Genomic DNA, 25,749 nt, shown 5'->3' on the forward strand with positions numbered 1-25,749 from the left:
TCTGCCTTTAGAATGGCAAAGGATCACAGTAATTTTACAGATGCTGTGGAAATAAACTTTCATTTCTCAGGTTAGTCAACTTTATTCATTAGGTACTTTTAGATGCTGATAATCTCATTTTAGATAGCATTAGTTTATTATTTCATTTACTTATTTACTTAAAATAATTAGGAAGTACCTATTATATTGTCAGAGATTATAGTAGGTGTTAGAGGAGGTTACAAATAAAATAATAACAGCCAGCCCTTATTGAGTGGTTATAAAGTCCTGTACCAGGCATTACACCAAAAGCTTTATTTACAATACTTAATCCTCAAAATAACCCTTTGAGTTAGGGTATAATTACCTCTGTTTTTCTGATGAGAAAAGTGAGGTCCATAGAGATTAAATAATTTATCCAGGTTCACCTGACCTTACAAACTTCTCACTTAACTATATTAATGATGAATGTGCAATAGCCATTGCTTTCCAGGGGCTCTCAAACTAGTAGAGGAAAACTTATGTGAGAACAAATAAGTGCTTTAATATCCAAAGCCATTAGAAAAAACATATCACTTTTCCCTTCCAAGTCTATACGAGTTCAAACTCAGAGTGGAAAAAAAAGCCAAGTTGCAATGGACCCATAGGAAATGCATCAACAAAACTATAGTATTTATCCCAGAGAAAACAGAGTTTTCATAGGAGTGGAGCTGGGATGTGTGTGGTCTTCAAGCATCCAAAGACTATGATTCAAAGGAGGATGTTCAGAAAATAAACAATCCTTCACTAGGCACTGAGGAAGAAATGATTTTAAATTGTAGAAAGGGCAATTTGGATTAAAACCTGAAGCTGCCTCTAATAAATGGAGTGACTGGTCTTCAGAAAGTGAGCACTTAACTGTGAGTTGATAGGGTTTAGCTGAAGTGGGTATTTGCATGTAAATACAGAGTTTTAGGGACTCTCCAGGGCTCTAATATTGCTCTCTAAATAGCCTTTGTTGATTCCCTTGAATCCTCTAAGACAGAGTCAGAGCTGCAGCTATGTTCAGTGGGGTGGAACTTCTTTGTTTCACTCAGCAGGTTCCAAAGTCTTGGGCAAGAAGTGAGTAGTAGAGTCATAGAATTACGAGACCTAGTCATCCTGTGCATTAAAAAAGACATTCATTGATCACCTGCTATAAATTAATAAATGTATATTATACCCCTGCAAGACTATCATCTCCATTTTATAGATAAGAAAACTGACTCAGAGATTAACTGAGAATAGCAAAGGCTACTACCAATGACCAAATACTTTCTAGGTGCCATCCACAGTTAAGAACTGTTCCATACAGGCGTTCTAATCTTCCCAACAACTTTATGAAACATCAAGCATTTTCTTTTCTATTTTTCAGATAAGAAAACTGAGACTTGGGGAGATTGACTGACTTAATCAAGGTGACTTAGTGGCAGAGCTGATACATAAATCTAATCGAGGTGAAATTTTGGCGTAAGTTTTGGAGCAGCTGTTCAAATCTGCTAAAACAGCTCACTCAATTCAAATATGCATGGTTTTAAGTTTCTACTCTTCTGTGGTTTAGTATAAGCTTCTAGAAGGAGTATTTACTTAGGAGAATTCAGGAAAAGTATCACTGACACCTTGTGGGACTTAACGAGATGGAAGGAAGAGTGATGGATGATGAAGAAACAACAAGGCTCTGTGGCCAATGCCCCTTTACCCTTTCAGGATAAAGGAGCTCTAGGGTCCTTGCTGAGGTTTTCTTCTCTTCTTGGGATTTCTGTCCTTTTTACCCTGTACCTTCAAGATCCTCCAGCAGGTCACCCCTTTCTAACACACAGGGGGACCAAACGGGGTCCTGAGTCCCACTGCTTTCTGCTGCTTGTTGCGTGTCTCAGAGGCAAAGAGAAGCAACCTTGGAAATGCGACAAGCAGTGGATGTGGAGTTAGAGATTCTGGGTTTGATTTCTACCTGTTGCAATTCTTCCTCGTATGATCTTGGGCAAGTCCTTTACTACACGTAACCACCAGCTTCCTCATCCATAGCGTGTAGATAGCTCCTGCTCTAGCTTTTAAATTACTATTTAAAATAATGTGGAAGAAATCATAAGAACTTGTTTTTTGGCTGAAAAAGGGCATGCTCCAGGGCTAAGCACATGGACTCTGGCCTCAAATCAGGCTCTGGCTTTTGCTAGCTGTGCGGCCTTGGACAAGTTACTTATTCTGTCTAAATCTTTGTTTCTGCATCTGTAAAATGAGGGTGATAGTAGTTGTTGGTCGTAAGCTTGTTGTAAGGAATAAGCATTCTTTTACAGTGCTCACTTTGGTGTGTGGCACAGTGTAAATGTTCAATACAATTTTTATTGATTCAAAGAGAGTTGGCAGATCTAGGCTTTGTGATGGGGGATGAATATATGAACTTCCAGAAGCTTTTTGTGCTTTATATTGGAATCTAGAAGGGCCACCCACTCTGACCCTAGAAGAGTACCACAGCAATCTCAGGTAGTTCTACTATGCTCTTAGTAATTTATCTGTTATGTAGTAAATTAATAGTATTACTTTGGCATTTCAGTCAATAGGATTAAGATGATCTGATGGTAACAGAGCAGTAATTGCTGCTGCACATATGGAAACTGTTCAGTGGCAAAAACTATTTTTCACAAGCTGGCTGGTTGCCCTCAGACCAGATTCTTTCAACTCTTAAAAAAATAACATTTTCCTCTGATGATTAAAGCAAAAAATGCACATTGGGAAAATACAATGAGGTTCAAGGAAAAAAATGAAAACCCACCTAGAAAACCCATTATCTAGATATCTACTGTTAACATATTGCTAAATTTCTTCCAGGTTTTTTTCCTCTACAGATCATAATCAGTGTTGTTTCCTCTTTATTTTTGACTGAAGATTCTAAATGAGCATTTTCTATTGCTATTAAACCTTTAGAAACACAATTTTAAATGACTGCATATGCCAGTGTGTGGCTGGCATATGCAGTCATTTAAAATTAGTATGCATTTTGCTCTCCCACAATTGATAGGCATTTATATTATTTTCAATTTTTAGCTATTATAAATTATGCTGAAAAAAACCCCCTTGGTCACAAACCTCTGTTCATGTCCTAGAAGCAAAATTGCTGAGTCAAAGCTAGAAATATTTCTGAGGCAGAAAGGCCATAGCAGAGTAAAGGAGCCCCTTCCAACCCCCCAGGACCAGCAACTTGGCTCTCATTGAAAATTAATTCTTCATAAGGCAGTGTGCTAGGGGCAAGGGCTGAAGGCAACGGTGAGTAAGTAAAAGTTGAAAAGGAGAGAGGTGACTGCTTCCACCTTTTCCCTTTTCCTCCACTGACTCACATTGCCCATGAAATTGTAGACATTGGAACGTGCTGGAGGGGAGAAAGCGAGCTCTTAGTGACAGATTGTTCAGAAGCCCAACATTGCTTCGTGCTTTGCATTTCCTTTTCTGTTAAATTGCGCTGCATATGTCTTCTGCCTGTGTCATATTCATTTTTTTAAATCCCTGAAAGTACTTACATTTTGCAAGCATTCCCTAAATGCTCGAAATGGGGGGTAGGATAACATGGTGGACTCAAATCTGATTCTGCCGTTTATTAGCTGGTTCTGATTTATTAGCTGTGTGATCTTAGGCAAGTCACTTAACACTTTCAATTTGTTTCCTTATCAGTAAAATAAGGGTAATAATAGGGATACTTTCTATAATTGTTTGGCTAAGTAAGAAAATACATATCAAGTGAGAACTGCAGTGCCAGGCACAGAGAAACTACTGAGTATGTTAGCAATTATTACAAATAAAAATAAGGTTCAAATAATCTGCACTAAAATCTTATGCCAGCCTAAGTTTAACCTAATAATTCTTAAGAACTTAGAAAAATCCGAAGACTGAAAGAGTCAGGAATGCAGGAAATACCGGATGTGGGCTGTACTTCACATCTTGGCTAATTTATTATATTTAGTTGTAGGTCCTGCATTTTAAGAGGGACATTAACAGGCTGGAGCAGGTCCAAAAGGGAACAATTGGGCTGGTAAACAAACTTGAAATTGACCTGTAAGGAATAATTAAAGACTCTGTGGGTGTTTGGCTCAGAGAAGACTTAGGCAGAAGGGATCGGTCCATTGGGCTGTTGGGGGAAGAGGGACCCAACTTAATAAAATAATTTTTTTGAGTATTTTTATTTTCCAGACATCACGCTTTGCAAATATTATTTATTTTTTCTTCTCCAAAACACTACATGAGGTATGTATTTGTGTATCTATTGTACAGATGAAGTAACAGGCACAGAGGCAGAAGTGACTTGGTTGAAAGTTAACGTGGTTAATAGGTGGAATGGTAGGAATGGAGCCAGGTCTTTCTAATTTTATAGTTTGAGTACCTTCTACAGCCCACTGACTTGTTCCAAGTGACTAGGGAAGATCTGTCGGACTTTTAAAGAGCAAGATGGCTGCCTGATACATGTGAGGAAAGAATATTTAGACCATTAGAGCCATCCAACAATGGAAGAAGCTGCCTGAGTAGATGATGAGTTTCTTGTCACTGGAAGTATTCAAGGAGAGGCTGAACTTCTCTGCTCAGTAGCATGCTGTAAGGGTGACAGCTGAGGAGTGGGCTGGAACTGTGACTTTATTACTTACTTGGGTGTTCTTGAAAGTTGCTTAACTTCTCTGAGCCTGTTTCTTCATCTATAAACTGAGAATATGGCCTAATTTTAGAAGACTTACAAAAAAAATACAGATAAATTGTTTAGCCAAGAAGCTGGTATACAGAAGTTGCTCTTTATATATTAAGTGAAAAATTATCTATAATCTTTCTATTTGTATCTGTGGCTCTCATTTATTTGGTGACACTGTCTACTCACTTCTTCATTGGGAAAAATTTTAGACTTGGAGAGGTCACCTCCTAGGTAAGTATTTTACTTCACTTCTGCAGTGACAGGTACATGCTAATTTCTGTCCCCTTAGGCAAATGACAGGTTGGACTTTAAAACAGGGGCAGTGGAATAAACAAAAGGAAGAATATTCAAACTGAAATGTTAAGCAATAGAATAGACATTATTGGGAGAAAGATTAGAACCACACAGTTAATAAACCATGTCACTCTATGGATCAAATATCAGATGGGTTTGAGGAGCCCACTATATGCCCAGCACTGTGCCATATGCATTAGAATTCAATCAATCGGAGGCACTGTCTTTGTCTACAAAGGTCTCAAGGCCTGGGATGGCTCAGACAGTTGTGAAAAGATTAGCTGATAGGACTGAGTATTATTCGGTGCTAAATCTTTTGGTTTGGATTGCAGCCCCTGGGCAATTAGGGAAGGGATGCTCAGAGGCAAGAGATGGAGAAGATGACCTTGGAAGGTCTCTTTCTTGCCTGGGATTTTCTCCTTTTGATGATGCCCAGGATTCTTTCTAGCAGGCACAATGCTGTAATGTTGCAGTTGTGGCTCCCTTGGGCACATTCTCTAGTCATTTCCCCAGGACTTTCCCCATAGCCTGGGAATATGCTAATAATTGTTGTCCATAATCTGGCCTGGAGGAGGAAGATGTGGATGAGGAAAAGGAGGAAGAGGTGAGGAAGAGGAGGAAGGGCCGCCCTTCTGAGGGCTCTCTCAGCAGCCTTCCTTCCTGGGCTTTGAGAACAAGGCAGCATCCTGTCTCCTCCCAGGTATCCGTTCAGGCCCCTGTTCTGTAGACATCAGTCTAGGCTCCTACCAACATCAGCCATGGGTCCCACCAGCAGGAAACATGGAGTTAGTTGCGTGAAGAGAAAGCTTTTATTGTTGGAATTCTTGACGTGAGGATCCTTCCTTTTCTTTCAACAAGATAAGCAGATTCCAACTGCTTTGGAAAATGTCTTCCTTTCTCTATCCTCTTGTTTCCTCCTCCTGTCATCATTCCTCCTTAACCTTTGCTTCTTCCCTCCTACATTCTTTTTCCCTTCTGGTTTCTCTACCTTCTTCCTTTTCCTTCATTTGTTTCTGAATCCTAGGATGATGGAGTTGAGGGAGATCTTAGAAGTCCTCTAGTACAGTGTACTCATTCATTTTACAGATGAGAAGAATGCATTTCCAAGACAGAAAGAGATTCACAGAATGAGTCCTTGGTGGAACCCAGAGTAGACCTGAGTTGAGTGCTCTTCCCTCTTTATTACTCTGCTTATCTCCACATTTCTCTCCCCTTTCTTGTTTTTTTTTTTAATTGTTCATTTTATTTCTTGCTCAATACTCTTTCTTCTCGTTTGTTGCTTCTTAATCCCATAATGTTAAATGGAAACAAAATCAGGATTTTGGGTAGAAGAATTGAAAGGGAAGTGTGTTGTCAAGTTCTTCCCATTGTGGCTGTGATTTGGGGTGAGCCCCTCAATTTTCCTCCTCAGAGTCTCTATCTACTTTCTCCATCCTACCCCGCCATGTCTTTGGAGGGATTTGTCCACTGTCTTTCTCCATATGAAGACTTTGAACTTGAATTGCCAAGGTGCCCTAAAGGGGTCCTAGGTTGGTAAGATCACTGCCTTAGTCCCTTCATTTACAAACTGGGGATGATCATAGTATTTTCCTCACGGGGTAGCTATAAAGATGAAATAGTTAATACATATCAAGTTTTTTGAAAAGTTTCTGGCATATAGTAGGTTCTAAATATATGTTATTCATATTTGCTAGTATTATTAATTATAAATATTATTTAGAGGGATTTCTGTCCATAAGGAGAAGGGTCGAGAGTCACAGATGTCATTCTAACATAAGGAGAGAAAAGAAAACTATGAATATAGCTCAAACAGAGACTCAGCAAATTACAAAAAGGGTGACCTGATCTCAGCTGTGCTCTGCTTCCTGAATGTGTGCACTTTTTACCCAAAGGCACCATCTTTTCTCCAACCATTTGAATTCAAATTGCAGCCCATGGTCATGACTTACCCTGAGAAGAAGCTGTTTGGAAGTTAAGAGTAAAGTTAGGCCTTGCTCAGAACTGACACAGTTTAAGAAGTCCTTCTGATACTTTCCATTTTCTCCCAGGTAGTGTTTAAGATGTGATGACAGAGTGCCGTATTCTCCAAACCAAAATCACTTGCATGTCATATAATAAGTTTTGCCCAATTTATGTACTGTTATTTAATTTATTTTTAGTTTGATTTTTAGTCTTAAATGTTATCAGTATCATAATGGAATTGGTAAGTTCTGGTCCCTAGTAAAATAAAATAAGAGAAAATTATCCTGTACCATTATAGTGTATCTTGTAGACTATTGGTGTAACTCTGATTTGATTTTAGGGAAAGTTGTCATGGTAATAAGAGACTTGGAATTCTCAGTTCTTGTCTGGGCTGGACATTAATTTACTGTTGACTTTGGACAAGTCCCTTTCCCTCTGGCCACAGTTCCTCCCTGGGAACTGAAAGAACTGGGACATATAATTCTTTCCATCTCTAATTTTTTTTTTTTTGTCATGAGTAGGAGTATTTTATGAAATTGCACAATGAATTGGGTAGGGCTCCAGTCACCCTGATGAGAGTATGTACCATCCATCACGTTGTTCTGAGCACCCAATTTTATAATATAACTCTAGCCTTCCATTTTCCAGTGACATTTTGCTTCCAGCACAATGACTTCTGTGGGAAAAGCAACTTCCATTTGTTCAGAAAATTCTTCTAAATACACGAAATAGTTTCAGCCTCTAGGCTGATTTTTACTTAGAGAAAACAATCAACACGGCACTGGTTTGGGTGACTCCAAATGTCTTTCTTTCCTACCTGGTACAGGTTGCCTTTTATTAAGGTGGGCTCTAAGTTTGATTGAATGCCCATACTCTCTGGCATCCTCTTTTATTAAAAAATATATTTTCCAGCTTTTGAAAAGTAATATATATTGTTGTAAAACATTCAAGTATTACAGGAATATTTAATGCAGGAAATAAAAGTTCCCCATGGTCTCATTCTCAAGAGACAATAACAACTATAAACAGTTTTCAGTCCATTTTTGTAGAATTTTTCCCCATAAGAGAACATTAATACATATAAAAAAATAAAAATGGGATCCTACTGTACAGACTGTTTTGCTATTTGCCTTCCCTTCTCTCTCCACTCCTCGTAATCATTCATCCTGGCCATTTTTGACTTTTCTGCATGGAATGAGGTTGCCTGCCCATGATACTAACTGGCTGTGTGACTTTGAATGAATCATTTTTCCCCTCAGGGTTTCAGTTTCCTCAACTATAACAAGAAACAGTCCTCTCCAACCTGCCCATCTCCTATAATATAAGGCTTAAGGGAGATAATGGACATGTATGAAAGTGTAGGCACCTTGAGGGTGGAGTTGATAGTAGACTGTTATCTGTCACCCTCTCTTGCTTTATTGGGTTTATAGCACTTACTAGGTCCTGCAATTCTATAGTTTCTCTATTTGTTTAGTTGTTTGTACCCCCTACTAGAAGTTAAGGTGTGTTAGAGCAGGGACCATGACTCTGTTCCTCAATGTATCTATCCCCAGAACTTAGAACACTTCCTGATTATCATAGGAATTAATAAATATTTTTTGGATAATGAACAAATTACCCTCTCTCAGCCGGGCTTCTAAATGATAGAAAGCCCATTGGGAGAGAATAGGGCAGAGCAGGACTGAGCTGAGCCAACGTAACAGGGTGGATGCCTGGCCTACCCAGTGGCCTTGAGCTCAACATCATTCAGCTTGACTGTTCTGCCAGCCTTTTTCCTTTGTTTGCCTCACTCTCCTGATACTCTTTGCCTACCTGGTAAATTAGTCATTCTTTATGGCCCAGTTTAATTATCCTGAGTCATGTGAAATGTCTTCAATTTATACTGTCTCCCACCTCCAGACAGAGTTAATCAGGCTCTTTTGTATGCTCCCACAACACTTTGCACCTATCCTACTTTAATTATAGTAATAGTGGTTTTCCTGCTTTTTACACTTGTTGCTTGCTATATGCAATGCCAACTATATGTCCTCTCCCTTTTAATACTTATGATAATCTGTCAGGAAGGGATAATTATAATTCCCATTTAACAGATGAGGAAAATCGAGGCTTAGCAATTTTAAAAATAATCTTGCTCCAAGGCATACACATAGCAAGTAGTATAACTAGGATTTTGGAATATGTATGATTGATTCCCAAGCTAGAGGTTTTTTTTTTTTTTTTTTTTGAGATGGAGTCTCGCTCTTTTGCCCAGGCCGGAGTGCAGTGGCACTACCTCTGCTCAATGCAAGCTCCACCTCCCGGGTTCACACCATTCTCCTGCCTCAGCCTCCCGAGTAGCTGGGACTACAGGTGCCCGCCACTGCACCTGGCTATTTTTTTTTGTATTTTTAGTAGAGACGGGGTTTCACCGTGTTAGCCAGGATGGTCTCGATCTCCTGACCTCGTGATCCGCCTGCCTCGGCCTCCCAAAGTGCTGGGATTACAGGCGTGAGCCACCGCGCCCGGCCCCAAGCTAGAGTTTTTAACTGCTGGGCCTTCAATATGCCAACTTAATTTAAGAATTAGGCAATGACAGCTGGAATGACCCGTAGTCTTTACATAGTTCTGTCTCATTTTAGGCATGGAAAAGCTGAGACTAGTTACAAAGTTAGAGCAGAATTTGCAGGGGAAGGAAAATCTTGCTCTAATATCTAGGCTGTCCAATTTTGGGCAGCATGGAGCATTACATTTTTTTCTGGGCCGTATCACCTCCTTTTTTTCAGTAGGCATAGCTTTTTATAGTCCAAGCCATATTCAATACATTTATTCAAGCACCCTCTGTCTGGGCATGATGCAGTCTCTTGTTTGGCTCCTGTGAAGACTGTTTTTTTTTTTTTTTCTACTAGATGTTTTAGGTCACATTGAGGAAACTACCTTTAACTGAGGTAAGTCCATACTTTCTTCATATTTAAAATTATTTTAGAAAGTTTTCCTTGTCTTATGGAAGGGGCTTCTCTGCAGGACTTGGTGATGGTGAAGAGCAACCTTATCTGCAATGGCTCAGATGTTTTGAGAGGCCCAGAGTTTGGACATGCCCTGTCAGAGAGCAAGGGAAAGGTTGAGCGAGCAACTCACTGCAACAGCTACGGAGCCAGGGCTGCGCTGCCATATCTAGCTCACATTCTCACTGTGACTCATTTCTTGGAGCAGAAAGGGGTCATGGTGAGATATAGCAGTGCTTTAGGGTTGGTTGTTTGGAATCTTTCAGGTCCTGGGCTTCTGCAGAGCCAACAGAAGGAGGATGGGAGCAGGCATTTGGGGACAAAGCAATTTGATTTAACAAACACTGAGTGTTTGATATACATGAACCCCTGGGATGACATTATCTATGAAGGGGTAGTGGAGTAAGCTGAAAACTCTGAAAAGCACCAGGAGATGTTTCCCTTTTCTTCCTGTTTGCTTTTCACATGCATCAAGAAATTCATTAAGCTCTAATCTTTGAGGGGCTTACAATCCAACAGGAAAGCTAGAAGGACACCCAAATGTATGTAAGGTCCCTTTAAACAAACTGAGTGCTAAGGATAATGCCTATATTTCCAAGAGGATTTAGGAAGAAGAGTCCGTGCCTCTTCTTGGGGCTAGGTATAGAGGCAATCCAGGGACAATTCATGGAGGAAATGATGCTAGAGATGGGTCTTAAGGCATGGATAGCATCTCAGAGAGAAGGAGAGGAAATTACCGTTTGTTAAGGGATTGTGCTCTGATAGGAAAATGTGTTTGAAGTGGGACTTCATGTATCTATCAGTGAAGTTGTTATTCTCAGTTTTTAAGATGAGGAACTTGAGGCTCAGAAAGATTGAGCAAACTGCCAAGACTATACAGCAAGGAAGTAACATAGGCAGGATTCAAAATCAGATGAGTTTGAACCTAGAGCTTGTTGGTGTGTCTTTTACAGCAGAGTGAGGGGGAAGTTTTCCAGATTTATGGAGAATATAGGGCGCAACATGAGTTACAATACAGAGGTGAGACTTATGGATGTACTGCTTATGGACAATGAGAAATCCATTTTGGGTTGGAATTCAGTTTGTGTGAAGTAAAGGAGTTGTAAATAGCAGTGGGGGCTGTGTGCGGCAAGCTGAGAGTTTCGTATTATGTTAAAACCTGGCATTTTCAAGAGAAGGGCAGCACAACTGCAAAAATGCGTGAGGTAGATCCATATGCACACTGACAAGACATTCCTGAGTGATAAAAGAGAAGTTGCCAAACATGGTGTTTAGAATAATCCCATTTTTGTAAAACAGAAGCAGCTTACTACAGTAGCACAGCAGCTAAAGGCACTCTGAAGCCACACTTCCTGGATTCCAATCCCACACTGACACTTCCAAGCTGGGTGATCCTAGGAAAATGATTTAACCTCATCTGTACAATGAAATGAATAATAGTATATGATTTATAGGATTGTTCTGAAGGTTACATGGGTTAAGTTCTATCCAGCTCTTAGAAAGGTGTCAGGCACGTAGGAAGCACTCATGTTTTTGTTATTATTATGTTATTAAAACCATTTAGGAGGATAATATCAAACTGTTAAGTGATTTATCCTAGGAAGTAAGATTTACGTGTATTTTAGTTTCAAACATATCTCCCTATGCTGTTTAATATTTTACAACAAATATGTATTTGTAGTGTAAAAAACAAAATAAAGGAAAACAAAATGACAAACCAGCAGGTCTATTTTAAGAGTTGATATTAGGAGACTTTATTTCTATTGTATTCTTTTTCTCTAGTAGCAATAGGGCTGGTAGGGACACATTGGAAAGTGTCTCTGGTGTCACTCAGAGAGCTATTGAAAACAGATGTCTGAGACAGCATTGCCTGAGTTTCCCACAGGCCATGTCAGGGGTGATGCTGATGGCTGTTATGGAGGGCTGGCCCTTTCTGCTCCCCTTGCCTTTTCTGGGCTGGATGTGGTTTTCTGGCTTAGAGATGTTAAGAGAAACCTGCTTTGAAGATCTGCTTTGGGAGTGGTAAATCTGGGGCATGCGGTGAGACCTTTAGTGCTTGAGGTGGGGCACATACAGAAGATAAGGGAGACTGGGTATACTCCTGTGTGTCTGGGGGTTAGAGAACACAGCTAAAAATGTCTTTGTTCTGAGTATAAGGGACCAAGATTTTTAAAAATTCTGTTCCTGGGCCAGAGACTATGCTGCCCTTCTTCTTGACCTCCTGATTCAGTCAGAAATTCTCCCCCGCATTCCTAGCTAGCTTTCTCAATGAAATGATCTTGGTCAAAAGGCAAGTGGGACAAAGGAGAAAGGATGTTCAGTGGCTGACCATCTCTACCCCTTGTCAGAGCTCTAACCACACACTTTATAATGGGGGTGGGAGCTAGTGCAATTTCTCTTGTACCTCAAGGATAGAGATTGAAAGCTCGTATCTACTTACAGATGCATGTTAATAACTTTTTAACTATCCAGAACCACCTGCAAGAGATTAGCTCTTGATTTTTCTAGAGAGGCAAATTCATATCTTTCGTCTCTCTCATCCAGTCTAGTCTCTTCCTTTCTCCTCCCTGGTTCATTCTTAGAGTAATAGTGGCAGGGTAATGGTGAGAAGAGTGTTTTCTATAGTCACACCCAATTTTGAATCCTAGCTCTGCCTTTTACTAGTTGTCTTACCTTTGGCAAGTTACATAACCTCTTTATGTATCAGTCTTGTCTCCTGTACAATGGGGATAGAATAGTACTTTTATAATAGAACATAATAGTATTTTTTTTTGAGATTTATGAGGTAGGGTATATGATGTTGTTAGCATAGTATCTAGCATTCAGTAAACACTCAATAAATGCTAATGATTATTTTTAATGTGTTGTTGCAGTTGGGGCTGAGATGGGGCATCCTGAGGGAAGGCAGAAGAGAAGGCTCAGGAAGAAAGGAATATCTGTTTGCAGTTATCTATCAACATATAAGATGCATTTTTTCTGTACCCCAGCAGTTTCATTCCTAGTTCTTATTATCTACTTGGAGAAATACCACGTTTTCATAAAGTTGTAGGTACACTGTAATTATTGCAGCACTGATTGCAGTGGGAAAATTAGAAAAAGTATAAGTGTTCATCAATAGAGGATGGCTAGAAAACAATGGGACATCCATAACATAAAATGCTCTGCAGTGGTTAAAAGAATGAAGTAGAACTGTATGCTTCAACAGGTAAGGCTTCCCAAGACATGTTAATATGTGAACAAAACAAATTGTAAATTAAATAGAAAATATTATTCCATGAAATGATTGTATATTTCAATGGTTATATACACATGTGTATGTAATGTATATATAATACATATATATATATGAATAAAAAATTGTCAAAAAGGATAACAGTTGAAAGGGACCTAGAGGTCATTATCAAAGGGGATCTCAGGCTTTGGTGTAGTATTATAATTCCTTAAAGAGGTAATGTATGCAGACATTGTGCAGTTAAACATGATCAAGGACAGAGAAATAAATGCCTATCTGGCCAAGAGTAGGAAGAACAAGGCTCTGTCAAACCAAAGGCCAATGAAAAATTTCCAGCTCTCTTTTTCTAGGCTTCTTCCCCCTCTTTTATCCATTGGTAGAGGGGGAGGGTTATTAGACTGAAAGCTGTACCAGCTCAAAGGGGCTGCATAAATATATCTCTATCTATCTGTCTATCTCTATGTATCAGTATGGTGAGGGAGGAGCAAGGAGATCTGTATTTGAATCCTGGTTTTACTCTGAGAATAACAGCATGGTTACCTGCTGTTACCAAAAGGCAAATCACCTTTTTTTCTTTAAGCCTCAGTTTTCTCAGCTCTAAAATGGGGATACTAACCATTGTCCTATATCTAATTTTTAAGGTGGTTGGGCAGCTTATATGAGATCATGGATATAAAACATGCTATAACCTGTGAAGTGCTTTTTATAAGACAGTACTGCAAATCTGCCTGGCAGCCAGGGTTGCAGCAGCCTTGCCGCATTCCTCTGGAGCTGGCGAATGTTGCAGAACTGAGCACACAGCAATAAACACGCAGCTCTCAGAAGGCTGAAGATCGTAGTAGTTACTCTATTTGGTGTGTAAATTTGGTGTGTAAAATACTGACATGATTTGCAGAAAGGCTGACAGGTTAAAGGGATAGAGAAAAAGGAAGATCATGGTCCTGAGGTCAGACAGGTGGTAGAATGTGGCAGTGGTCTCTGAACATCTGGGAGGCCTAAGCAAGCCTCTAGCTATGCAAAGTTGAGAGTACAACGTACACAGGAAGACTGTTAAGTGAGATTATCTTTGGAGAAAGAAACCACATACCCTCTCCTTCTGACCATCTTGATTCACCTCCTTTATCAATCCTGACAGACTCTCATTGCTGTGTCCTAGGGCCAGGATTTAAAACTCATTGCCCGGGTGCCCCTTCTCTTTATCTAGTGTCACAGAGAGTTCCCAGCTGTGTGAATGAGAGCTTTTGGTGCACCAGGACTTCAGAGACCAGGCCACCAGTTTGGGGATAGGGATAGCTCCCTGAAGAACCCTCTGGAAGGGTGAGTGTGTTTGTGTTTATGAGAAAGGACAGAGTGTGAGAGGATTGAAGGAAAGAAAGTGCGGTGGCAAAGTTAGGGTGTATGGACTCTAGAGACGATATGTAGTGGAGTAAGTTTGGGGATTATCTATGGCTTTGAGAGCTCTGTCACCCACTCTATAAACTTGAGGTAGTTATTTATCCCCTCTACATCTGCAAAATAAAAGGGTTGATGTATGTCAGGCGTTCTCAGTCAGAATGATCTAGAGCCTTGCTGTGCAAACCTTTGGTCCAAGGAAGCAACAGCATCAATCTTCTGGGCGCGCTTTGGAAATGCAGACACTCAGGCCTACCCCAGACCTCCTGAGTCAGAATCTGCATCTTAGCAGATCCTCAGGTGATCCTGGACACTGAAGTTTGAAAAACACTGAATTAGAGACTCTTGTTGACATTATGGGTTTTTGGGTCCCCATTCTGAGAGATTCTGTTTCAGTAGTTTGATATGATTTTGATAATCTGTATTTCATTTTATTTAATTTTTAAAACCACTTTATTGAGGTGTGATTGACGTACAAAAGCTGTACATATTTAGGACTTGATGAGTTTAGAGACAAGTATATACTCATGAAACCATCACCATAATCTATGCCATAAACTATCAATCACCCCCAAAAGTTTCCTCTTGCTCTTTTATATATTTGTTATTATTATTGTTGTTATTTGCAGTAAGAATACTTAATGTAAGATCTGTCCTCTTAACAAATGTTTGGGAATCTGTCTTTTTGACAAGCCCCTCACAGCTAACTTTGACAGCCATTGAATTCTAGAGCTAAGAGTCCTTCCTACCCCAAGATTCCATGATTCTGTTGATACTCAAGACACTCTGAAGGAAAGTGCAATTCTCTGGGGGTGAACAGGTGGAAGAGTTGGGAATGTACTTGTGAGAAAGGGAGCAGAGGCTTGTTCTCCATGTGCCTGTGGGTTGCCCAGAATATGAGACAAGAGAGCATGCTGCCCAGGGCTGCTGCCCATTTCACGGCTGGGATTAATGATTGTCGGCAGCTCCCTGTTAAGATGGTAAACTAATTTAGAGCAACGGACACTGAAAAACAGCCCAATTCAAAGGCAGAGAGTGGTAATCTAATTGCATTGAATTAGCCTCAGGAGACTTGGACAATATCAACTTCAGAAAATCACAAAGGGATCCTTTGTAAGGAGTTTCAAAAGCTTTGGGGCCTCAGTACCCCTCATAAGAGCTTGCATTACAAAGCATAGGCACTGTGTGGATAAGCCCTCTCCCCAGCATCTCTGGGCATTGTTCCCTTCTAATGTGCTTTCTGAATGAATTTGCTGGCTGGCTGTATAGTGTTTTCATTTTGTGTGTTAGGCTTTACAGGGAGTTGGTTCAGGGAGACAGCTGGAGTTCAAGGCTGAGAGGCCGTCAGTCCTGTGAACACCATTGGTGCCTGTGGCCTTGTCTGTGGACAAGTGCATTTTCTGGTAGTTTTTTTCTGGCTCATTCTGAGGCCCTTCTCATTTCTTAAAACGAGGCTTTTGCATAACCAAGGTGATTTCCTTTTAATAATTCTTTGTTGCATGGTGTTTGTATGTTCATTGTCCAATTTATTAGTTATCCAATCCATTTTTAAGAAGAAAAAGACCCCAGTTAGTGGGTATTCATGTCATGATTCGAAGAGCTTACAAAGATTAGATAGCAATTTGGGAATCAGAAAAGGAGGGAATATAGAATTGCGAGGGATTGTCTCTGACTTGCATTTCATTCACTCTTCTGCAACAAATTACAAATCTCAATTTGCAAAAGAAGCTTGAATTCCTTCTATGTCTTTCCTGGGAGGTGGACGTCCAGTCTCTGCTTGCACACTTCCACTGACAGACACCATCACTACCACTGAGGCAGCCCACAGTATCATTTGAAAAAGCTACCAGAAAGTTCTGATTTATATTGAGTCCAAATTTGTAAGTGTGCATTAAAAAAAAACTATGAATTTACTCTGATTCTTCTCTTGGAGCTATAGAGAATAAATCAAATCTAATCTTTCCCAATATGGGGTCCCTGGGTACATAGGAGATTCATGAAATAGTAATGAGGACTCAGAGTGCATTTTAAACATTTCAAAGGCTCTAACAAATTGCATATTTACTTCTGACCAGACTCTCTGGATTAACTAAAAAGAATCAAATATCTTTACTTTTGTTTTTTCTTAGGTCAACTCAGTGTGGCGACATTGCTTATCCCATGGTATTTAGTATTTCTGGCGGTTACTTGTGCCTTTGATTAATAAAGATGGGGAAAATATGTTAATGATGAATGGTATCTGGTAAACAATTTTTTTTGAAAAAACAAAAAACAAAAACATAGGCTTTATGAGGGAAAAAAGAGCCAAACAGAATCACTGATAAAAAGTACAGAAATGTTTGGTCTCTCTTTCTCACACCGTTTTTCAGATCTGTGAGTATAGTGGTCAGGCATCGTGTTTTCTCATCATAATAAACATTTCCCGCAGAAACTGATATATGTATAGGATCTGTCAATAATCATGTCCGGGTCGGGATAACTCTCCAAAAGGTGAATTGCTTAGTGAGGTCCTCAATTCTTTCAGACCTTTGAGCCTGACTGTACCTCGATGTGGCTATTTCTTATAATAATTGAAATACACTTCAATAGCTGTAACCAAAGCTGTGCTATCATTGGAAGAGACCGGGAGAAGATATCCTAAACTGGCACAGCTTAAAGTGATTTTAGAACGTGATTGGCCAAATCTCTTCATTTTACAGCTGAGGAAACTGAGAGCCAGAAAGGTCATAGAACCCTCTCAAGGTCATGCCACTAGCTAAATTCTGGATCCTAGGTCTCCTTCCCTTTAGGCCAAAGCCTCTTTGTTTAATGCAAACCTGCAGAATAGTTTCAAGATGGCCAGGCAGGGAGACTGTGCCATCCTTCTTAAAAATCATGCTGGCTTCTGCCAGCTGATGAAGGAAATAAAGTTAATGACGCCCACATAAATGTGATGCTGTCGCAGGATGCGTGAACAGGCTGCCTGGAGGGGAGCTCTGTGGGTCCTCTGAAGAGGGAAAAAAGGATTTTAATGTACCTTTAAAGGGAGCAGTGTCTCCCCTTTCTGCAAGGACAGGGACTGTGGCATCTGTGCCTGCAGAGTGTTTAGTTTTAGACTGGACACATAAGCACATGATAAACAAGTTCCTGGTGAAGAAATGAAGGCAGCATCACCACTGGTCAATTCATCCTGAACCTATGTGGGTATGGGCCCCTGCCTTTGATGAAGATCTTATCAGGGGTTGGAGAGAATGTAGAAGTGTCAGATTCAGTCATTTGAGTTGATTGGTAAGAAAATTGAGTCCCCATTAGAGGAAGAGACTTGTTATGCCCATGCTATGGGATAGAAGCAGAGCTGACTCTAGAGGCAGGAGTTCTCAAATTATAGCCCAACTTCTCTTCCCGCTGCACTACATGGCCATAACCTCTTTCATAAGACAATCTAAAGAAAACAATTTCCTAAATATCCTCTGCTTAGGTCATTACCAGTTTGGCAAATATGCAGAAGTCATGTGCTGATTCATTACTCCATTTACCAGCCTAGGGTCCCTGTCCAACCCGTCCTTCAGGAGCCAAATCACATTTTCTTTTCTCTTTTTTAAGGTTCCTAAGCCCAAAAAGGGAGTAGACTCCCTTTTTGTTATTTACAGTAAGAATACTTAATATAAGGTACTTAATATTAAGTATTCTTAATTAATCAAATACTTAATTTGATGCTAATACAAACTTGCCCAAGGAACTTCATTCCTTGGAGAAAAGTCCTTGGGCCATGTCAGAAACTCCTAGGCACGTTCTGCAGTGCCAAAATGCAGCAGGTAAGATTCAAGGTGGAGTACAGCTCTCCTTCAAGAAGGGAAAAATCAAGACAGTCATCTGCCCTTCTTGACAAGCATGGAGATGGAGAAGCCACAGGGGCCACCTCAAGGAAAAGCCCATTCACCTTTCAACTGGGTAGGTTTTTTCTTTAGGACTGAGATATGAAACAATGTATTTGTCATTTTCCTTTTGATCCTAATGTGGATAGAAACATCTTCCCTTCAAGGTTTTGATGACCTTTGTTAGCAGTTGAGTGGCATATTCAGTACAAAATCCAGTGCAAGGAAGCATCTACTGGGATGGAAGAGGGAAGTAGCACATTAAAGAAAAGCTGATCATCTTTTGGGAAAACCACCCAGGGATTAGATCTGGTTTATCTCCCTGCCTTTATTCCCTTCTCAAGCACATGCTAGGTCCATTTTTGTTTTATCAGGGTGCTTTATATATTTCATGAGGGGCATTTTCTCAAGGAAGCTAGACTTTCCTCCTCGTTATAATTACTACATTGGAGCAGCTGATTAAAAATTTGGTCATTCTGTACTGTGTTTTGAAACCTTGGACAATTTTGTCTCCCCTTTGCCCAGGATGTATATTTGGCAAGGTCTGGAGACATTTTTTGATGGTCATGACTCAGGGAGGTAGTGCTACTAGCACCAGGGATGCTGCTAAACATCCCACAATGCCCAGGACAACTTCCATAACAAAGAATTATCCAGTTAAAAGTGTCAATAGCGCAGAGCTGGAGAAACATGTGTCTGTTTGAGTTGCTCAGAAGGCAAGAGAATTTTGGGGTCATTCTGGGCCTGACCCAGCCATAAGCCTCTGTAAGGGCTCTGGGGATCAAAGCCACGTTCACTTTGGCTTGAGAGGACATTTGAAAGAAACATGCTTCTACCATTAAAAAAATTTGCCTATTATTTTTGACCAGTCTGGCTACAGGGCCCCATTCTCAATTGAAAATAAGGGAAAACATTTAGGTTATTGACTCTCAGAATGCCACTTACTGAATTTTAGAACCATAGGTTTTTAAAATATCAAATCAGGAACTTTAGCCAAATCACCCGATCTTACTTATGAAGACACAGTTGATGAGCATGCAATGCTTTTTGTCTTCCAGGACCCCATGTTTCCCTTTCTAAGACCCAGTTCCTCCTCTGTGCTCGTACCATATGGGATTTCCGCCTCATTCACTCGATTTTTGTTTTTGTTTGTTTGTTTTGCTGTTGTTATTGCCATTTCGCTGGTTATGTGCTGATGCAGCATGTCTGTTATTGAGAGCCTTTCCTAGCCCCCGATTTCCCCAACAAGGTGAGCAGCTGGCATCATTTATTCTAAGGAGTACCTGGGTGACTGAGATGATTGGATTGGCCATTCCAGTACAGCACCCATCCCCTGGGGAAGAAGGGGTTATTCACATGGAACCTGCTAGAGACCTGCCAGCCTCCATCTACCCCCAAATACATTCTAATAAGTCCTCACATTATAATGCTTCTGTATTTTCACCTGGAATTTTAAAAATGAGTGACTTAGAAATGAAAATACCAATTGAACAAATACAATCTGCTCACTTTACTTCCTCGTGACCTTTTTTTAATCTCTGTGAAAAATTGCTGAATTTCCTGAGTTCAATTATTGTCTGCATTGTGTTTCAAAAATCAACATTTACTCCCCTAATGAAGTAGCCGTTCCTATATTTTGAAAGTGCAGTGGTGCCACCCACACTTCCAGCTCTCCACAGTTATAACTCTTCTTTCCTTATAAACACGTAGAATTATATCCCACATCCATTGTAGCTCATGTGTGCGTTCACACACGTAGGGGAAAGAGATGTAGAATGATGTTTTCTGATAGGCCACCACCAACTTAGTTGAAGAATTAACACAGTGGATTCATAACCCTATCAAAATGACTACAATCCAGACCTTTTAGACTGAGTTTCCCTTTTGTGAAAGACAATGTCTGGAGAGGAAAATCAAGCATTGCATACTGCTCATCAAGAAAAAAAGAGAGAGTGTGTGTGGGGAGAAAGATGTGCTTGGTTCTATTAATTTGCTCTTTAATCTCTCTGGTTCAGTTCTGTCTCCTGTAAACCAAGCAGAGAATCAATTTGCATACAAATGTTACAAAGTACCCAACCTCCATACATTTGTAGTTCTATTAAATATGCAGGGGATAAAGGATCTCATATTATAAATAGAATACTTCCTGCCCTTTCCCCCATAAAGTAGCCACATTTTGATACGTTTCATAAGGCCCTGGATTGTTGTACTTTTTCATTCTATCTGACTCTCTGACTATTTGCAGTCTGATCTGTGGTCAGGACTCTGTGGCCTACAAAATAATTGTTTGAACAGGAGATTAGAAGCTTTAGCATTGGGTATCTCAGATAAGGGGGCATGCCTTTTCTTCATCTCAAGAGAAAGACATGAAAAGAGGCTGAAATACAGAAACTTACTATTTGAGGGGAGGTGTCATTTAATAAACCAGCCAACAGATTAGTCAAATCAGCAATTCTTGTGAACTGTAATAAAACAAAAATTATTTGCTGTTTTATGTTGGGAGAGGATAATATTTGGTGACCACTTATTTTTAAAAACAATTTGGAGTGGGTTTTTCAAATGACTGTTAATCCAATGCCACAGTAAAATATGAGAGGCAGGCATCTAAAATGAGGAAGATTAATGATCCCTGCATGTCATGGAAGAAGAATAATTTTTTTCAATTCATATAAGTGGAATTTATCATAGCCATCTCTGAAGATGGTATGATTCACACACTTACAAAAGGACTATCTATTTCAATCCTTCTTAAAGAGGTGATTTTTCACTTTTCACTTCTACTAACATAAGAAAGACAAGTCTTCAGGCAGAAAATTTTAACCTGAGAGACAGTGGATGGGATAACTCAGCTGATGAGTCAAATATAAGCATAAATTTAAAAACAAAGCAAATGAGGATTGCTCATGAGTTCAGGATCTGCAGCTAACAGAGTTTGGAAAGGTGGGTTGGGGAAAGAGGCAGTCAAAGTTTCAAAAGGGAAATGTTTCCCAGTATGTTCCTAAATAGATCCACTCTGCACCCAAGTTCAGGGCTTTACACACTGAGGTTATAATACTATTGTTTCCAAGCACTCAGCCTTAGTAACCCCCCTCCCTCTTCGCAGAAAAAGAAAACAACAGCAAAAAAGGACAGAAAATGAAATGCTCTGTGTCCAGCGAGTTTGAGTGCAACCTTCCCCGTCACCGCTAGTTGTCACTTGGCTCCCAGACGGGAAAGCTGAGGTTTTCGGCACTGCGGTTAGGGAGAATGCAGTCCTAATTAAACTGAGTAACTCCTAAAGCTTCCCTTTAAAGTCCTCAGCCGAGTGAAAGCCAACATGCAGTGGGGCTGGGGACCAATAGTGGGGGGGTGTAGCAGACAGAAGGACAAACAAACCGTAAGAAACAGGCAAACAGCTGCCAGAACAGCGACTGTCTCAGACCTCCACGCACAAGCCAGACACCCTGCGGGCGGGGGTGGGGTGGGTGGCGGGGGGCGGGAGGGGGGAGAAGGGAGACGGGGGATGGAAGGACCCGATTGCAGTGGAATACAGCACCCCTCTTCCCCAAAATGATGGGACCACGGACAGAGGTAGCCTCCGTACTCTTTCCCCCCCATTTCCATCAGAGCGATGTGGTCAGTAGAAAATTGCATACCTGAAGAATACAATGGTCTCCCAAAGGTAGAGTCGAAGAGTATTGAAGCTGTACATTTTTCAGGTCCTTGTGCTTTGTAGTCCACGAGTTATGGGGGCAAAAATGTTTCAAATTGGCACTTACAAAACCAGAAAGCGCTATTGCAAAAAATAATCCAGATGTTAAAGGGAGGCGGGGAACAGGGGCGCAGAGGGAGAGCCCCAGGGGAAATTGGAGCGAGGGGGCCGTAGATACCACGGACAGCGGCGGCTGCGAGGCGTTTCAGCACCACGGAGAGCGTCCAGACCTGCTTTTCAGGAGCGCGAAGAGTATTGCTGTTTGTTAAACTCCAGCGTGTCTGCTGGCTCCCTGCGGCGCTGGGGAGGCACGTTTGGGGGTGGGTATATTTCCTTTTTTTTTTTTTTCTTACCCCTGTTTTTCTGTTTAAACGGCCAGCTCCATGCAAGGAAAAAAATCTTCTGTGGAGATCAGAGCGCTGGCCTCGGACCGTTGGATTGGGCGAGCATCTTGGGTAAAGAGAACAGAGCTTTATGGCTCTGGGCCGGCCTGAGGGGGTTAGGGGCGAGGGGAAAGCGGTTGACGGCGCTGCCTTCAGTTAAATCTCGGAGAGTGTGCCAGGCTGGCGCATCGCAATCCAGTCTCGGAATCTCGTTCTCCTGCCTCTGTGCGGGTCTGCTGTCGCCTTGCTATTCCTGTTTCCTGGTCCCCGCCGAATAAGTTGTGATCACTGCAGAAAAGGTGTCCCATTGCTCGGGGCCGCAGGCGTCAGAGAGCCCAGGGCAAGTTTCAGGGGCTACCGGGGTCCATGGCTACCCCGCGGGGCTCTGAAGCCCAATGTCTCAGATGCATCTCGGTTTTCTGAGCTCGCTCATCTTCCCTTGGTCAAGACTCCTTCAGATCTTCAGACTTTCTTACTGCATTAATTTAACAAACTGGAGGCGTGGGGGATGGGAGGGGTGATAGCCGATGGGAGGGGGTTGAGAGGGAAAAAAAGGGGGGAAAACTCCTTAGTATCTTCAAACCCTCCCACTCGAGGTGTTCATTGGCCCGCGGCTACGAAAACCAGATCTTCTCCCGGTATTCGGCCAATAGCCTGTTAGACTCCGGGTTGAATTTAACGCTTAGGGTGCTGGACGAGATCTGCGCAATCCCCCTCCTACCCCCAAGCTTCTTTCCGTGTAAGCGGTGGGGTGAGAGAGGTTATGGAATTAATCTCTCCTGGTCTCTCAAAAGGTTGCCTTGATTTTTAAAGAATGCAGTTGTATGTGAGTAAAACACATGGTTCCTTGTTAAGACGTGCTCTGGGCTCAATTTATCCTTTTAAAAGGGAAGAGTTGAACCAGATCCCTGATTTTTTTTTAAAAGAGCTCTGAAGTTATAATATTTGGCCCTAAAAAGAAAGGAGGAATATCCAAAAAGAAGTCTGGTCGATAAAGACCCCCTCCAGGGTCACCGCAGCAGGGAAATAGGAGAGAAATTCTTTGAGCAGTTTCCAGGGTTGAGTGGGAGGTGTTGTGGCTGGCACCCTTTCGAGAGGGAATAAAAGCACCTTCTTCCAACTGGACAGGAGACAGTTTTATTCGCCTTTTATATGCTGGGGAAACTGAGCCTCACACAGCTGTGGCTTGCTCCAAATTGATGGCAGAGCCAAGTTGTACACACAGGGATGTGTTATGACTCACATTCCGTTTTTTCTTCCTCTGTTTTCCCACCTTATTTGAATCTTAGAAACCAGCTATACATTTCACTGTAAAGCCCATCTGGTGAGATGGAGTTAATCAGATTTTCTTCAAGCTGTGGGACTATAGGATAAATACTTTAAAGGATTTTCTGGCTGATTTGAACTCACTGGGACTCTGGGGACTCTCTCGCCCAAGGCTACTGAGAGAGGACAACCCCTCCTCCTTACCCAATAACGTTAGAAACTCCTTTGGCTGATCTCCCAAGAATACTCATCAGCTCAGCTCCCTCCAAGGCTAGGCCTTCTCCCAAGCAAAAAGATCTGGAAAGTCTTGTTTACTAGCCTCCTACCAGCAGGATTTCCCCTCCCCTCCCCCTGTACTACAATAGCATACCCCACACTACCGGTTCTGTTATTGGCTCCCACAGTCTAGAATTTCCATGATATTCTGCGTAGTGACTGAAAAGGACATTTTGTTTTGAAGGTGTACATTAATATGAGTTGGATACAAATTTAAATATAATGTATAATATATGTATTTTTACATATGTAATCAAGAGCTAACCTTTATTAGCATGGCTTCTATGTGTCAGAAATTACTGTGAATTCACATAATCTCATTTACTTTTCACAGTCAAACCTTGAGGTAAGTGTTATCTTTGTGTATGTGTTTGTGTACATTTGTGAGTATGCTAGGGCAAAACCAGCTTGTATGTTACTGTGTATACAAATTTATTTATGATTTGTATCGTGCCTAATTCTGAAGTGATTTTGATATGCATATGTGTATTTGTACATTTGTATTTGTAAATGGGTCTTTCTCCACATACACATAGATGTGTATGTATCTATGTGTGTCTTTGTGGTGGTCCTAGAAGTACTGAAACAAGCCATAAGCTGGCAATTTTGTCCTGGTCCCTCATCTGACTAGGAAATACCTGCATAGCCAGGTGTGATGCAGTATGTGGAAATTTGTTTTTCTTTTCCTTCAAGGGGTGCTGAGTGTGTGTTGCTGTTCATGAGTGTGAGTGGCTCCAAGGCTGTGGCCTGTGCAGGAGGTAAGAGTAATTATTACCTGGGTTGATGGAGGGGCACCTGTTTGTTAATAGGCCTCTGTTTACTATGAGGCCGATACTTTCATTTAATCAGTACACATGAAATGAGCATGTGCCAAGTATTGGGGATATGACAGTATATAAGATAAACAGCACAGTATATACTGATAGTGTATAAAATAAACAGTATATAAGAAAAACTTTTGGAACATGCAGTTGCTTCAGAAGTTCAGTGGGAAGAGTCCCTCATGTTAATCTACACTTTTTACCCTACATATCACATATTTATGCCTGTACAGATCTTTTTGTTCTTGTTTAGGTCACTATTGAAAATAAACAACTGTGGGCTTGGCAGTCAGGGATTTATGTCCTTATTTTATCTCTGCTTCAAAAAGGTTGGTTATGTTGGATAAATGACTAAACTCCAGGCCTAAGTGAAATGAGGGCAGTAATGCCACTTTTCTCACTGCAAGAAACTGCATAGAATAAATATTTAAGTCTAATCTTATTGTAGCTTACCATGCTATGAAACAAAAATCTTCAAGGAATGGAATGGATTGGCTTCAGCTAATGGCTCATTTCTATTGGTAACTTTTCTGTGTAGTCTGACTCCAGCGTAGTTCTAATACTTGACTGGTCTCTTATAGGTCCTAGTAGCCAGATTTGAGCCCTACTAAGTATGAATAAATTTTGACACACGGCGAGACTTATTTTATTACTAGAAAAGATTCATTATTTTATTCATTCAACAAACATTTATTGAGCATTTACTGTGTATCTGGTACTATTCTTGGCACTGCGGATATAGCAGGGAGCAAAACAAGCCAAGAGCCCTATTCTAAAGGTATGCATCTTCTATTGGAGGAAGACAAGACAAACAAGGAAATATATGATGAGTTAGGCAGTCATAAGAATTAAAAAGAAAAAGGCAGGGCAGAGAGTGGCATGCAGGTGCTATTTTATGTAAGGTGATCATATCAGAGAATGGCTCCTGAAAAGG

At 40.9% G+C, this 25,749-nt stretch overlaps 1 protein-coding gene across 2 annotated transcripts in view; it reads right to left on the reverse strand.

Annotated features, from left to right (window-relative positions):
* Nucleotides 1-22,371, reverse strand: part of GLRA1 (glycine receptor alpha 1) — a 102,153-nt gene extending 79,782 nt beyond the window's left edge. For both annotated transcript variants that reach the window (XM_016954092.4, XM_001169235.7), the window contains exon 1: nucleotides 22,014-22,371. In XM_016954092.4, coding sequence (XP_016809581.1) covers nucleotides 22,014-22,069 — 56 coding nt within the window. In that variant the 5' untranslated portion in view covers nucleotides 22,070-22,371. The remainder of the gene's footprint in view (nucleotides 1-22,013) is intronic.
* Nucleotides 22,372-25,749: the final 3,378 nt, after the last annotated feature.

Source organism: Pan troglodytes, chromosome 4, assembly GCF_028858775.2.
Source record: "Pan troglodytes isolate AG18354 chromosome 4, NHGRI_mPanTro3-v2.0_pri, whole genome shotgun sequence".
Taxonomy (NCBI): domain Eukaryota; kingdom Metazoa; phylum Chordata; class Mammalia; order Primates; family Hominidae; genus Pan; species Pan troglodytes.